Source organism: Moschus berezovskii, chromosome 3 (assembly GCF_049115385.1).
Source record: "Moschus berezovskii isolate FMDL1 chromosome 3, NW_MosBer_1.0, whole genome shotgun sequence".
Taxonomy (NCBI): domain Eukaryota; kingdom Metazoa; phylum Chordata; class Mammalia; order Artiodactyla; family Moschidae; genus Moschus; species Moschus berezovskii.
Genome location: NC_142462.1, coordinates 42,843,102 through 42,860,578, shown reverse-complemented (window position 1 = coordinate 42,860,578; position 17,477 = coordinate 42,843,102). Strand labels below are relative to the sequence as shown.

Below are 17,477 nucleotides of genomic sequence, written 5' to 3'. Positions count from 1 at the left end.
ATTATTCCATTCTTATTTTCCAGAATGCCCTACCACTTTATTTCCATTTTTTTTCAATGATACAGAGCCTTTAAGACTTAGCTTAAGTCCAGCTTGTTCCAAGAACTTCTTCTGTTTCTTCCATAAATATTTTTTATGCCAAGTCAAAATTTTAAGAGACTTATATTTCTGCCTCTTTTCCAAATGCTTGGGCCTAAAAGTATTCTTTAAAATGTGTATATTTATAACTTAATTGTTTTCTATCCCCAAACTGCTCGTAAATAGTGACTCAATTTTTCAGAATAGTCATTCTTATTATTTTAAATTCATCTCCTCTAAGCCATCCCTTATCTTTACATAATTACTGGAAACGATTTTTACCTAACTTCATGATACTTGGACCCAAAGACTCCAAGAAAACATTGTTCAGTGGCCATAGGTCCTTCGCCTGTCAGGTCACTGTTGTCATTAGGGTTGTTAGGAAGAGAATATTAAAAAAGAAAAAGACCAACTGGTAGGATGATTTTTTAATTAAATAAATATTTTTAACAGCAGATGATAACATAGCTGATAGGATTATGATTGTTATATGGATTAAAATAAACAATATAACACTTAATAACTGCTTATCACATACTCTGATTTTGATCTATACAAAATAATCATTTTCTCAGTGACTGTTCTGATTTTTGAGTTCAGTTCAGTCGCTCAGTCATGTCCGACTCTTTGCGACTCCATGAACCACAGCACGCCAGGCCTCCCTGTCCATCACCAACTCCCGGAGTTCACTCAAACTCATGTCCATCGAGTTGGTGATGCCATCCGGCCATCTCATTCTCTGTCGTCCCCATCTCCTCCTACCCCCAATCCCTCCTAGCATCAGACTCTTTTAAAGTGCGTCAACTTGTCGCATGAGGTGGCCAAAGTATTGGAGTTTCAGCTTTAGCATCAGTCCTTCCAATGAACACCCAGGATTGATCTCCTTTAGAATGGACTGGTTGGATCTCCTTGCAGTACAAGGGACTCTCAAGGGTCTTCTCCAGCACCACAGTTCAAAAGCATCAATTCTTCAGCGATCAGCTTTCTTCACAGTCCAACTCTCACATCCATACATGACCACGGGAAAAACAATAGCCTTGACTAGAAGGACCTTGGTTGGCAAAGTAATGTCTCTGCTTTTCAATATGCTATCTAGGTTGGTCATAACTTTCCTTCCAAGGAGTAAGAGTCTTTTAATTTCATGGCTGCATTCAGCATCTGCAGTGATTTTGGAGCCCAAAAAAATAATGCCTGACACTGTTTCCACCGTTTCCCCATCTATTTCCCATGAATTGATGGGACCAGATGCCATGATCTTCGTTTTCTGAATGTTGAGCTTCAAGCTAACCTTTTCACTCTCCTCTTTCACTTTCATCAAGAGGCCTTTGAGTTCCTCTTCACTTTCTGCCATAAGGGTGGTGTCATCTGCATATCTGAGGTTATTGATATTTCTCCCAGCAATCTTGATTCCAGTTTGTGCTTCTTCCAGCCCAGCATTCCTCATGATGTACTCTGCATATAAGTTAAATAAGCAGGGTGACAATATACAACCTTGACGTACTCCATTTCCTATTTGGAACCAGTCTGTTGTTCCAAGTTCAGTTCTAACTGTTGCTTCCTGAGCTGCATACAGGTTTCTCAAGAGGCATGTCAGGTGGTCTGGTATTCCCATCTCTTTCAGAATGTTCCACAGTTTATTGTTATCCACACAGTCAAAGGCATTGGCATAGTCAATGAAGCAGAAATAGGTGTTTTTTGGAACTCTCTTGCTTTCTCCATGATCCAGCGGATGTTGGCAATTTGATCTCTGGTGCCTCTGCCTTTTCTAAAACCTGCTTGAACATCTGGAAATTCACGATTCACATATTGCTGTAGCCTAGCTTGGAGAATTTTGAGTATGACTTTACTAACGTGTAAGATGAGTGCAATTGTGCGGTAGTTTGAGCATTCTTTGGCATTGCCTTTCTTTGGGATTGGAATGAAGACTGACCTTTTCCAGTCCTGTGGCCATTGCTGAGTTTTCCAAATTTGCTGGCATATTGAGTGCAGCGCTTTCACAGCATCATCTTTCAGGATTTGAAATAGCTCAAACAGCTTATTTCTGCATAGTTGTGGTACAGAGTTTCTAGTACCTAGTTCTTTTCTATCCAGCTGGCCTGGCAATCTTATGTCTCAAGAATTTGTAGATCCCAGTGAATAAAATCTGCACACTATAACTGCAAATGTTATAAAGAACTAACTTACTGAGTTTTCTGCTCTCTGCTTCCTTACAAACAAAGCAGTTGCTTAAGCCTAATGAGAGGACAGTATCAGTCAGTCCCTCAGTTAGCTGTAGAAGAGAAGGATGTTTATCATGTAGGGAGAGCCAGAATTCTCTAATAGCAGCAGGAACAACAACATATGGTTACACATTTGTGCTCCAAAAAAAGAAAGCCCTACTTAGCATATGCAAATCATACTGTAGGATCCTTAATATCCTGAATATTTTCATACATTTAATATATGTTCTCATATAAGTATTATATGTAGACTCCTAATAAAGGAAAACTTTATATTCATTGAGACAATTTATTTGGCAGACAATCTTAACAAAATCATATTATGTTTTTCACCCTTCCATTGAGGTATCTGATGAAGAGAATTTATTTTTTATTGACACAAATGCACTGTAGAAAACTAGCTTCATGTTCTTTTATATCATGTTAGACAATCACAAATGAAACCTTAATTCAGACAGAAAATTCACCCTACTAATGGTTTTGAACAAATGGCTCAGTAATACGAGATAAAAAGAGTAAAAGGGCAAAAAAGAGTAAAAATGTAGGTGATCATCAAATAAATTCTATTGATGGCTTCACTGGTAGGGTAAGAGATTCTAATATTCTCCAGCCTTCATCTTTCTCACTCATGTTCAGTGAAGGGACTTCTAATTATTAGTCATTTCCCCATGAAGAGGTTTATGCAAGGGTAAAATCTATACAAGGAATAGTACACAGGGAGGGGAAGAGTGTGGAGGGATATGCCTGGAGTGAGGTGGTATTGACTCACTGCTAGTAATTACATCATTTTCCAAAAGCTCTGTTTTACCAGAGTCATAGAATTTAGAGAAGAATGGTTAAGGAGTGAATATTTATGTCCTCCCCAAATTCATAGGTTGAAACCCTAATGCCCCCAGGGTGATGGTGGTTGGAGGTCAGGATTTTAGGAAGTAAATAGCTGGAAGACTTTTGGAAGTCCCTTGGAAAGTAAAGAGATCAAACTAGTCAATCTTAAAGGAAATCAACCAGAATACTCTTTGGAATGACTGATGCTGAATCTCCAATACTTTGGCCACCTGATGTGAACAGCTGATTCATTGGAAAAACCCTAATACTGGGAAAGATTGAAGGCAGAAGGAGAAGAGGGAGATGGAGGATGAGATGGTTGGATGGTACCACCAATATAATGAACATGAACTTCGGAAAACTCCAGGAGATGGTGAGGGACAGGCAAGCCTCACGTGCTGCAGTCCACGGGGTCACAAAGAGTCAGATACAACTTGGCAACTGAATAGTAACAACAGCCTTAGAAGAGGTCGGGAGGCTGGAATCCTCCTGATAGGATTCATGCCTTTATAAGAAGAGACCAGGGCACTTGCTCTCACTCTCTCTGCCCTGTGCAGATACCACCTATGAGCCAAGTAGAGAATTTTCCCTAGAAACTAAGTCATCCTGCACTTTGATCTTGGACTTCCCAGGCTCCAGAATTGTCAGAAATAAATGGCTGTTGTTAAAGCAGCCTAGTTTATGGTATTTTGTTATGGTAGCTCAAGCCGACTAACACAGTAATTTTACAAGAGTTTGAAATAAATATTTGTATAAAGAAATAAAACAACTGCCTTTCCAGATTATAAATTATAAAGTATGAAAGATTAGAGACTGTGAGACACAGCACTGTTTAAAAAGGCAAATAAGGCCCAGAGTGAAACATCACACACAAAGGAGATATAATTTGAGTGATGATAAAGAAAAAGCTCTGAATCATACCTAAAACATTCCACATCCTTTAACTTTTCCGGGAGTACTTTATTAAGATGCAGCCACCCCTGGAAAGTAACCCATTATGCTAGTTCCTGACTTGGTGAGATATTACCAAGGATTTATTTATGAAATTCCTCTCTTCTCTGAGACTGGGCTGCCATGGAATAGAACACTGTAGGGACAGTCCTGAATTTTCGGACTCAGTTTATCCAAAAGTCAGTTCTGCCCAAAGTTTCCTGTTGATGAAGTTGATGGCAGGCAGTTCTCTAAGAAGACTGGAGGCAATGAAAAGGCATTGGTTACCTGAAGGAAAGAAACGTGGGAAAAGATTCTAAAAGATAAAGTCTCTTATTTTAAATTTTGCCTAGAGTGGTCATTTCAGCCAAACACTAGTGCCTCAAGTGAAACAAAAGTCTTTCTCTCTTAATTTACAACATTTTTTTAAGGCTCAAAGATTCTGTGTTTTCTTTTTGTGCACAAGTTTCATTAAGTTTTGCTTAAATAGCACAAGCAATAATTAACTTGATTTAATTCACTTAGCAACCTGCATAGCTATTAAGGGTGGTGTAATTCTGTGAGGCATGAAGAAAGAAAACTCTGAGAAGCAGCTTTTTTAATTTTCCCTGAAAGCTGACTAATTTATAGCTATTGCCACAATGGTAAGGGTTACTGCACATGATCAAAAAATTCAACTTAGTGAGTGATATATTCAACCTTGGAAGAGAACTAAATTTCTCCTTCCTTCCTATGCTTCCTACCTACTCTCTTTCCCACCTCCTCAACTCTCCACTATAAGACAGACTGAAAAAGACAGAATTAAAAACAAGTACCAACCTTCTGGGCTTTCCAAGTGACACTAGTGGTAAAGAACCCACCAGCCAATGTAGGAGACTTAAGAGAAATAAGGAAGATCCCCTGGAGAAGGGCACAGCAACCCACTCCAGTATTCTTGCCTGGAGAATCCCACGAACAGAGAAGCCTGGAGGGCTACAGTCCATGGGGTCTCACAGTTGGACAGGACTGAAGCGACTGAGCACGCATGCACACATAGCAGTAATGGCTCAGTGGGAAAAGAATCTGCCTGCTAATGCAGGAGTCCCAGGTTGGATAAATGGGTTGGGAAGATCCAACAGAGAAGGAAATGGCAACCCACTTCAGTATTCTTGCCTGGGAAATCCCATGAACAGAGAATCCCATGGGAGACTGCAGTCCATAGCGTCGCACAGAGTTGGACACTACTGAAGGACTTAGCATGCACACACACACACACACACACACACACTGACTTGCTGATTTTCTCAAGTAATATTACTCATTTCAATATCTACCCTTATACACATTTCTTTCTGTTGTTGCTATTCAGTTGCTAAGTCCTATCTAACTCTTAGAGACCCCATGGACTGTAGCCTGCCAGGTTCCTTACACCATGAGAGTTCCAGGGCAAGAATACTGGAGTGGGTTGTCATTTCCTTCTCCAGGGGATCTTTAGAACCCAGGGATTGAACCCATGTCTCCTGAATTGGCAGGTGGATTCTTTATGACTGAGCCACCAGGGAAGTCCGATACACATCGTTACAAACATATATAAATTGATATATATATAAATAAATAAAACAAATATAAAACTTAATACTTAGAGAAAAGACAAATACCTATTAGTCTATGTATTAACATCTAGAACTTGTTTCCCTCTAATACTTGGAAAAATATTACCAAAACAGAAGTACTTGTAAGTCTCTAATCTTACATGTAGTTCAGTTAAATCCAACACAGATTTATATGTGTTTCTGATAACTGACTTGTAATCATTAATTTTAATTTATTTAGGTGATACAGGAAGAGACACTTATGATTAAGAATCTGGTCAGTTTTTGTGCTTAGTATATTTTGCAGAATAGTGTTATCGTCAATTTTTTTTTATCATTTGCCACATGCCTATCATTGTGGCAAGGATACACAGAAGAACTATACGAAAAAGATCTTAACAACCCAGATAATCACAATGGTGTGATCACTCACCTAGAGCCAGACATCCTGGAATGTGAAGTCTAGTGGGCATTAGGAAGCATCACAATGAACAAAGCTAGTGGAGGTGATGGAATTCCAGTTGAACTATTTCCAATCCTGAAAGATGATACTGTGAAAGTGCTGCACTCAATAGGCCAGCAAATTTGGAAAATTCAGCAGTGGCCACGGGACTGGAAAAGGTCAGTCTTCATTCCAATCCCAAAGAAAGGCAATGCCAAAGAATGCTCAAACGACTGCACAATTGCACTCATCTCACACACTAGTAAAGTAATACTCAAAATTCTCCAAACCAGGCTTCAGCAATACATGAACCACGAACTTCCAGATGTTCAAGTTGGTTTTAGAAAAGGCAGAGAAGCCAGAGATCAAATTACCAACATCCACTGGATCACAGAAAAAGCAAGAGAGTTCCAGAAAAACATCTATTTCTGCTCTATTGACTATACCAAAGCCTTTGACTGTGTGGATCACAATAAACTGTGGAAAATTCTGAAAGAGATGGGAATACCAGACCACCTGATCTGCCTCTTGAGAAACCTGCATGCAGCTCAGGAAGCAAAAGTTAGAACTGGACATGGAACAACAGACTGGTTCCAAATAGGAAATGGAGTGTGTCAAGGTTGTATATTGTCACCTTGCTTATTCAACTTATATGCAGAGTACATCATGAGGAACGCTGGGCTGGAAGAAGCACAAGCTGGAATCAAGATTGCCGGGAGAAATATCAATAACCTCAGATATGCAGATGACACCACCCTTATGGCAGAAAGTAAAGAGGAACTCAAAAGCCTCTTGATGAAAGTGAAAGAGGAGAGTGAAAAGGTTGGCTTGAAGCTCAACATTCAGAAAACCAAGATCATGGCATCTGGTCCCATCACTTCATGGGAAATAGATGGGGAAACAGTGGAAGCAATATCAGACTTTATCTTTTTGGGCTCCAAAATCACTGCAGATGCTGATTGCAGCCATGAAATTAAAAGACTCTTACTCCTTGGAAGGAAAGTTATGACCAACCTAGATAGCATATTGAAAAGCAGAGACATTACTTTGCCAACAAAGGTCCGTCTAGTCAAGGCTATGGTTTTTCCCATGGTCATGTATGGATGTGAGAGTTGGACTATGAAGAAAGCTGAGCACCGAAGAATGGATGCTTTTGAACTGTGGTGCTGGAGAAGACTCTTGAAAATCCCTTGGACTGCAAGGAGATCCAACCAGTCCATCATAAAGGAGACCAGGCCCAGGTGTTCATTGGAAGGACTGATGCTGAAACTCCAATACTTTGGCCACCTCACATGAAGAGTTGACTCATTGGGAACAGACCCTGATGCTGGGAGGGATTGGGGACAGGAAAAGGGGACGACAGAGGATGAGATGGCTGGATGGCATCACCGACTCGATGTACATGAGTTTGGGTAAACTCCAGGAGTTGGTGATGGACAGGGAGGCCTGCTGTGCTGCGATTCATGGGGTCGCAAAGAGTCGGACACGACTGAGTGACTGAACTGAACTGAACTGAACTATCATAGTGGTACATCTTAGGTTTGTCAGGTTCAGTTCAGTTCAGTTCAGTCGCTCAGTCGTGTCCGACTCTCCGCGACCCCATGAATCACAGCACGCCAGGCCTCCCTGTCCATCACCAACTCCCGGAGTACACTCAAACTCATGTCCACAGAGTCGGTGAAGCCATCCAGCCATCTCATTCTCCGTCGTCCCCTTCTCCTCCCGCCCCCAACCTTTCCCAGCATCAGAGTCTTTTCCAGTGAGTCAACTCGTCTCATGAGGTGGCCAAAGTATTGGAGTTTCAGCTTTAGCATCAGTCCCTCCAATGAACATCCAGGATTGATCTCCTTTAGAATGGACTGGTTGGATCTCCTTGCAGTATAGTCAGGTAGACCTCTGTTAAAATTCAGTCTTCAAAGATATGTTTCAGTCTTTTTAATATTAATAACATTTTAATAAGTTGTCAACCCTTCAGAATAAGTATATGAAAATCCAAATATCAAATTTCTACCAAAATGATTTAACAACAAAAAAACTAACAGATTTTACCACTACAGTAGAAGGGGAAAAAAAAATTTAAAGGAAAAAAATTGAGAGATGTGCCTATAAAAGTCTAAACACCTAATAGGAAAACTAGGAAAGGATATTTTTTACATGAGTGGGACACAAAGTAATCATATATGAATACAAATCTTAATTTTACAAATACATACGATATTTAGTGTTTATAGTAATGAACAAATTTCAATCTAAGATCAACAAAAATAATTTTGTTTTTGTTGGCAAAAATTAAATATATTTATTTCATTCATTAATGTATTAATGTTAAGCATTAAGTATATGTTGTATATAATATTAGCAAGTGTATGGGCAAATATACCCTCTTAAGAGTATGTACTGCTATTGTAAGAAGCTTAAACTTTCTGGAGGGCCATTTTACAATGCATAAAATATTTTATATCCTTTGACCAGTAATTCTACCCAATAACCAAAGATGTTCACAATATTTACATATAAGGTTTTTCATGTGTGGCATCATTTACAATAGTAAAAACTGGATATATATCAAAATTCTAACAATAGGGGATTGATGAAATAATATATAAAGGAATGCAGTGCAGCTATTAAAAGTAGTATTATAAAAAGGAATTTAATGACATGGGAAAATGCTCATGGCACTTTGTGAAGTGAAAAAAAAATGTTTTAAGGGACTATGTATACAATGATTTCATTCTGAAAAATAATAAATAGATAAGATAGAAGAATAAACATCAAAATGTCACCAGCTATCTCTGGGTAATGTTCATGGGGAAAGAAATATTTACAGATGAATCTATATAATTTGCAAACTTTCTGTAATGAACACTTTGTTTTACTTTTAGATGTTCTTTAAAACAGAAAATAAATGTAATGAGAGAACTTTAGAGACAGAAGATCCTTTAATTCTATGCAGTGTCTCTACTGACAAGGTTGTATGCCCTGATAGTTAAGCTGACGAACAGCCCAGGCTGCCCACACCCCATCCATTCTCTTACCAGGACTGAGCTGTTTACCCTACTTTTCTTCGCAGGACCAGCCATTTCTCTAGTGACTTTCTGTTGAATAATATTCTAAACAGAAACAAAATAGACCAAATAGGTTCCTGTCGCCTCTTCCTTCCCTGGATTAAAACTGGGGACTGGAACTCAAGCAAGAGGACTAGTTCTCTTCTGTATCCTGTTCTTCCACCCTCTAGCACACCAACTAGCTAACTTTCATTATGGTAAATAATTCACTATTTTTCAGTTATACAGTACCTTTGTGTAAAGGGATAGTCTTTCTAAACACTTGTTAATTCTCAATACATTCTTGGGAAGTAGGTAAAAATTACTAGAGAAGGGAGAGAGAGGGTAACGCCAAAGGTAGTAAGAGATGATAATAAAACCACACACTGGTCTCAGTTTTCTGTTGACCAAAATCTATGTAATGATGTAAAATGAGGATCTGTGTTATGGAGATAGTGAAGAGACAAATGGTTTGAGGGATTCAGTTTGTAGACCTTTCACATAAAACTCAAATCTTGAGGAGCTTATAGTATTTCATAAGAGCACAGATTGTGGGGCAAGCCTTCTTGATTTAATTCCTGGCTTCACTATTTACTGAATACATAATATTGGGCAAGTCAGTTAATTGTTCTGGTTTCAGTCTTCTCATTTGGAAAATGAGGAATAACAACAAAATCTAACATATTGTTTTAAGGATTAATCAAGATTATAGGTATAAAGCATTGAAAGCAGTTCCTGGAACATGGTAAGTACTATAAATATGTTACCTATTCTTAGTAACTCTAAAATTTAATATTATTTTAAAGGGAAAAATTTAAAAAGGAGACAGATACTTTTATTATTCCTACATACTTCAACAGCAGACTTTACAGACTTCAGTAAAAACAGAAAAGCTCCCCAAACCTCTAATCCTATGTTAACAGTAGGGGTTAGAGGTGACTATCAGCTCTCAAATACAACTGAATTGGAAGAATAGATTCCATATACTGGTTCTTATGTGCTGTCTAGGACACTGCCTTCAAAAAAGTTTATCACTCTTTTAACTTAATAAGAGGGGCAACTGAGTTACTATAAAACTGAACATACTAAAATGAGAACACTGACACAATTAAAACCTTCACTGATTGTCAGACCTTGAGAGCTTATCCCTCATCTATTCCATGGGAAAACTGACACTATTTCATTGCAGTACATTTAAAACAGCCTTTTCCTTCTTGCCTCTTCATCAGACACTCAATAGTAGTGAAATACAAAACATTAAAATGTTCACACTGTTTATGATAGGCTTCTATTGCTATGCAACAAAAAAATTTTGAAAAACCATAACCAAAGCATCTATTTTCCCCATGAGTTCAGAAAAGTACTGTTGTTTTTTCAGACCTGGGCACCTGCTCCCAGGGTACCTGACACTGAACAGGGTGAAGAAATTAGAGACATGAGAGGAAGAATATATTCTAAATTAGTTTAATCTCTTTCATTTCTAGTAAAATAAATATAAAAATGTTTTCCTGTTGCATTTGAAACAAACACTCCCTGATATATTTCTGCTAACATTCAGTTCAGTTCAGTTCAGTTCAGTTCAGTCGCTCAGTCGTGTCCGACTCTCTGTGACCCCATGAATCACAGCACGCCAGGCCTCCCTGTCCATCACCAACTCCCGGAGTTCACTCAAACTCATGTCCACAGAGTCGGTGATGCCATCCAGCCATCTCATTCTCTGTCCTCCCCTTCTCCTCCCGCCCCCAACCTTTCCCAGCATCAGAGTCTTTTCCAGTGAGTCAACTCGTCGCATGAGGTGGCCAAAGTATTGCAGTTTCAGCTTTAGCATCAGTCCCTCCAATGAACATCCAGGATTGATCTCCTCTAGAATGGACTGGTTGTATCTCCTTGCAGTCCAAGGGACTCTCAAGAGTCTTCTCCAACACCACAGGTGCCCGAAAAGAGCACATTTAACACTGATTGAATACAAAATCAGGCATAACCAAAAGTTTCTTTCATTTTGATTATTTTGTTTTGCAGGACAATTGTCCCTCAGTATCCTCAGAGAATTGGCTCCAAAACCCTGACAGATATAAAAATCTGAAGATGCTTAAGTCCTCTACATAAAATGGCAGAAAAACCTCTACATATCTTCCCATATACTTTATCTCTAGATTACTTATAATACTTAATACTATGTAAATGATACATAAACAATTGTAAATACAATGTAAACAATTGTAAATACAATGTAAACACTATATAAAAGTTGCCAGAAGGCAGTAAATGTAAGTTTGTTTTTTGAGACTGTCTGGAATTTCTTTTTTGAAATATTTTTGATCCACAATTGGATATATGGATCAATATAACTCAAGAATATAACTATACATATTTAGGCTCTTAATAAATACTTGTTGAGTAAATGAATGAACAAATGAGTGAATAAATCAGTTGTTATGAGGCTTCCCTGCTGGCTCATATGGTAAAGAATCTGCCTCCAGTGTAGACCTGGGTTCAGTCTCTGGGTCAGAAAGATCCCCAGGAGGAGATGGCAACCCACTCCAGTATTCTTGCCTGGAGAATTTCACAGGCAGAGGAGCCTGGTGGGCTACAGTCCATGGGGTCGCAAAGAGTTGTACACAACTGAGCAACTTTCACTTTCATTTTTCACTTTGGATTGGTAGGCTTCTAAGCTTCCCCTTAAATTCATTACCTTTATCACAATATTAAAGTGAGAATTTTTTAATCTAGTTATGCTTTCATACAACACACAGTATTTGCTGTTATTAAATATAAGGGTACTGCTCAGATTAATATTCTTGGGTTATAGTGGTTATAGGAAACATTCCAAGATGATGCAAAGGAAGCTTCATGATGTCCATGCTTTTGCCCAAAGTTGGAACTTTGTCATCTTGAGTTATATTCAGGGGGTGACTTATTTTTCCAAAGATCAATTCTCCCTATCATTACAGTGCAAGAAGTCAGGGCAGAATACAGAGAATTCAGGTCAGAGAATCTGACCTGAATCAGAACTTTCAGATGAGAAGAGGAGGTCAAAGCCTTAGCATCACAGGAGATTAAACAGGCAACACAATTGAACGGAGCAAGCAGGGCAACCGATCTTTCTTAGTATCTCTATAATGCCTACTTTTGAAAGAATTCTTGTAGTTATAAGTTTAATTTCACCCAAAATTAAATATCAAGTGTGTGTTTGTAATGCTACAACAACTGATGATTTTGTGTGCATTCACAAAATACACAGATTAGATAAAAATACACAATTCTATAAATACAGTATTTCCTGATAGTTTATTTTTAAATTATTTAAATGTCGTTTTGGTACTTTTTTGTGAATAAAATACAATCAGAATTAACACTTTAGAAAGTGTAGTATTTCTGAGAATAATGTCACTAATTTTGGCAAAGTAGAAATATTTTATACCATATTAATCTTTACACAGTCTATTAGTGTGGTTGTAAAAATAATATACTAATGCCATTCATTCAATAAAATTTAATACAAACATTTGCTATCATATCAGTACCAGTTTAACAAAGATATTTTTTAAAGTCTCATACTTACATTGGCGTCTTTCCCGGCTAATTTACACAATTCCACCCGTTCCTTTGCAGCAGGCCAATAAATCTGTAAAACATTTCAAGGTGTGTTAGAATCTGAATATTTAAAACACCCTACAATTCTAATTAGGAAAAGGTGTGAAATTAAAGAGTGGGTATCAAGCCAAAAGCATATTGTTAGCGATGATTTAAGAATTTTGAGATTTAAATATTTTCTAAAATCATTCTAAAATGATTATAAGAAAAAACTGGCAGAAACATCCATTTCTATCTGTCAATATTATAATTTCTTTTGAAATGTATTTAATAATAGATAAATCATGTGGTATAACTTCTTATTGTGACTTCAACAGAACTTCAGGTTAGCATTTGCTTTCGTTAAGAGATTCTTTTTACCCTGTTTTTTCTCTGTTTGCTCAGAGCAGTAGTGCACTATAAACATTCAATGAGGTGTGAGAAACAGCTCTCTGTCACAAGCATAAGTTATCACTTCAAGTCAAAGACCAGTGTGAAATTGTTCATAATATTTAACACATATAGATCTGAGACACATCTTTCATTTAGTTAAACATTAAAATAGGACAATAAGCATTATCTTATTTAAATCTTTCAGTGACATTTAAAATAGCTATACTTACTCTCACCAATGTTGGGTCAGAAAATTTCTTCATAGAGTCATTAAACAAGACGAGGGCCATCAGACTTGTTTGCAACAGAGCCAAAGCATGACCCAAAGTCTGTGCCTTAAACTGGAAGTGGGGGGCGGTCTCAAACACTACATAATAAATATTATTTGGGCAAATGCATACAGACGAAGGCAGTAGGCTCCTTGATTGATCACTTTTAATCAGCTTGAACAGTCCTGAATTTACCACAAATAATTTGTCTTGTTTTTAATGAACTTTAGAAGTTCTTCCAGGAATTTTTTCAACATAAAGCCTAAAACTGTTGTAATACTCCATTTGCTTACAGAAAGAATTGCTCTTTGTTAAGCTATAGGCAAGAAGAAACAAGAAAGTCAAGCTCTTAGTAGCTTATATGTTCCAAGAGTTCCTGACAAACTTTTATTATGTTTCTCACCAATGTTAGCAGAAAATATTTTAATAGGTGAGGAAAAAGGAAAATATCCTGAGGGAATACACTGAAAGAGACTTGTTAAACCTGGAATTGAACAAATGATTTAGAAGTCACTAATGTTTATATGATATTATATTCATAGTCAAATATTAGGGTTTTATGTTTCTGAACAAAGAGAACATAGAATAGCACTTACATTCTTTGGATAGATGTATATGATGTAATTACTGTGATTTTTAAATGGAGCAAGTTTGTTCACTGGAAAAGAGTCTGATGCTGGGAGGGACTGGGGGCAGGAGGAGACGGGGACGACAGAGAATGAGATGGCTGGATGGCATCACCGACTCGATGGACATGAGTTTGAGTGAACTCCGGGAGTTGGTGATGGACAGGGAGGCCTGGCATGCTGTGATTCATGGAGTCGCAAAGAGTCGGACACGACTGAGCGACTGAACTGAACTGAAGGTTGTTCATATAGAGCATTTTTTTAAAAAATTTTGGCCACATTGCATGGCATGTGAGATCTTAGTTCCCTGACAATGGATTGAACCCAAGTCCTCTGCATTGGAAGCCCAGAGTCTTAACCACTGGACCACCAGGGAAGTCCTAGAGCATATTTTACAGCTACAAATCTAACCGAATAGAGTATGCAGATATGGTTGTTGATCCAGCAGCAGGCTCAGGTGACGAGCTAACATGGATGTGGCTCACAATAAAGACATAAAGATGCTATTTGTCCAGAAATGGTTTGAAACACATTCACGTGATTTTGAACAATTGTTCAGTCACCCAGTTGTGTCCAACCCTTTGCAACCCCATGGACTGCAGCACGCCAGGCCTCCCTGTTCCTCACCATCTCCCAAAGTTTGCCCAAGTTCACGTCCATTGCATCCATGATGCCATCCAGCCATCTCATCCTCTGACACCCTCTTCTCCTTCTGCCCTCAATCTTTCCCAGGATCAGGAACTTTTCCAATGTGTCAACTGTTCACATCAGATGACCAAAATACTGGAGCTTCAGCTTCATCATCAGCCCTTCCAATGAGTAGTCAAGGTTAATTTCCCTTAAGATTGACTGTTTTGATCTCCAGGCTGTCCAAGACTCTCAGGAGTCTTCGGTACCACAATTCGAAGGCATCAGTTCTTTGGCGCTTTGCCTTCTTTGTGGTTCAGCTCTCACAACTGTACATGACCACTGGGAAGACCATAGCCTTGATTATTCAGATCTTTGATGACAGAGTAATGGCTCTGCTTTTCAATACACTGTCTAGGTTTGTCATAGCTTTCCTGCCAAGAAGCAATTGTCTTCTGATTTCATGGCTGCAGTCACCATCCACAGTGATTTTAGAGCCCAAGAAGAGGAACTCTGTCACTACTTCTACCTTCCCCACTTCTGTTTGCCCTGAAGTAATGGTGCCAGATGCCATGATCTTAATTTTTTTAATATTTAGTTTTAAGTTGTTTTTTTTTTTTTTCACTCTCCTACTTCACCCTCATAATGAGGCTCTTTAGTTCCTCTTCATTTTCTGCCACTAGAGTGGTATCATCTGCATATCTGAAGTTTTGAACAACAGCCAGCAATAAAATATGAATGGACTACATCAGTGAAAAGCAGTATGAATGGACCTCAGCAATTCATTATTAGTGAAAAAAGTATATTCCTCAAAATGACCAACAGCATAATCTCCTTAGAATAATGTTAAAAACAACTAAAATAAAAGACACTTTTTAGGTATGTATGTACATACAATAAATACATAAAAAGAAAAGCAGAAGAGTGATGAATACAAGATTCAGAAAGATGGTTATCCAAGACTAGTAAAATGAAAAAGATTAAATTACCAGTAAAAAAACCCAGGATATTAACAGATTTTAGCTTTTGTTCTGGATGGTGTGTTTTCAGATGTTTATTTCTTAGCTGTTTTTAATTATGTAAATTAGTAAATGAATCAAAATGGGCCATGCATAATCCAGATGACAGACAACAGTCTGTCATCAACCTGAAATCAAGACCTAAATCAATTAACATATGAAGAGCAAAAATAAAACACTGTAGCTATCAGGAAATTTGAGAGTTTCTTTGAGTTGTTTTATTTTATTGTTTATTTTTATTTTTAGTCACTGGCAGCAAAAACACTGAACTGAGTGTACTTCTTGCCCCTTTAAAAATAACGCCTTGAATTTATGGAATCTTTGCTTCATATTTGAACTTATGAGCTCAAGATATCATCTTTTATCTTGCTGATTATTTATTATTATTCTTAATTGCGATAAAATATGCATAAATCAAATGTATCACCTTAGTTATTTTAAGCATATAGTTCACTATCGTTACACATATTCACTTTGTGCAATCTCAAGAATTCTTTCATCCTGCAATACTGCAAAGCTATATTTGCTGATTCTTTTGTGTAACAGTGATTTTACAAAGGATAACTGTATCATTGGAATAAAAATAAATAGTACATGGAATGCATATCCACAATGTGTCAACTTGTTTAATCACTAGCTCATTTTGTTTGGTCTCTAATCTAGATTAATATTTCTCTGAATCCTTTCAGTATGTCAGATCTTGCTCTTTTCTGTTTTATATGATGGTCAGATGTAATCATATTTCAGAGATAAATTTAGAATAAATATTTGTAGATTTGTTCAGACCTGAATAGCTTACTGGTATTAGTACTATACAAAAAGAAAGGAAATACAGGACTTTTTTCATAATAATTGTGACTTAAAAAAAAAGAAAAGAACATCACTGGGTTCTTTCTTTTACCTTAAACCAATGTACTGGGTGCTTGAGTTGAAGTCAATTATGAGATAAATGATGTTTCTCAAATTAATTTTTAATATATTTATAGGAGCTTCAAAAAGGAGTTATTTAAAGATTGACAAAATATGAAAGCAATCTTTATCATTTTTGAAGTCTAAATCAAAGTTCCAAGGTTAGCACAGATTACTTACTGTTCATTACTTATTTGTTCATTAAACACGTATCTCCAAAAGGGCTTCTGTATACCTGGTAAGGTGTGGTACACAAGTGTACGATATGAGTCGGGAAGATAGTTCTGTAAACGGGGTAATGGCATTTCCACCAGAGATATAAACGTAGGGAGAAGGGAGCACAGGGGATGGGGCCAGGATGCTCAGGGAGCCCTAGAAGCACTACATGGGAAAAAAGTTCCTACCAGTCCTGACTTTTGAGCCATTGTTTTAAATTACTTGATCTTATAGTTTCAACTCTAATGTAATAGTTTCAGTTCAGTTCAGTTCAGTCACTCAGTCGTGTCCGACTCTCCGTGACCCCATGAATCACAGCACGCTAGGCCTCCCTGTCCATCACCAACTCCCGGAGTTCACTCAAACTCATGTCCACAGAGTCGGTGATGCCATCCAGCCATCTCATTCTCCGTCCTCCCCTTCTCCTCCCGCCCCCAACCTTTCCCAGCATCAAAGTCTTTTCCAGTGAGTCAACTCATCGCATGAGGTGGCCAAAGTATTGCACTTTCAGCTTTAGCATCAGTCCCTCCAATGAACATCCAGGATTGATCTCCTTTAGAATGGACTGGTTGGATCTCCTTGCAGTATAAGGGACTCTCAAGAGTCTTCTCCAACACCACAGTTCAAAAGCATCGATTCTTCGGCGATCAGCTTTCTTCACAGTCCAACTCTCACATCCATACATGACCACAGGAAAAACCATTGCCTTGACTAGACGGACCTTGGTTGGCAAAGT

At 37.9% G+C, this 17,477-nt stretch overlaps 1 protein-coding gene across 1 annotated transcript in view; it reads right to left on the bottom strand.

Moving 5' to 3' along the window:
• SEMA3D (semaphorin 3D) overlaps nucleotides 1–17,477 on the bottom strand; it is a 207,363-nt gene that overhangs the window by 92,975 nt on the left and 96,911 nt on the right. The window contains exon 4 of the mRNA XM_055420629.2: nucleotides 12,672–12,734. Coding sequence (XP_055276604.2) covers nucleotides 12,672–12,734 — 63 coding nt within the window. The remainder of the gene's footprint in view (nucleotides 1–12,671; nucleotides 12,735–17,477) is intronic.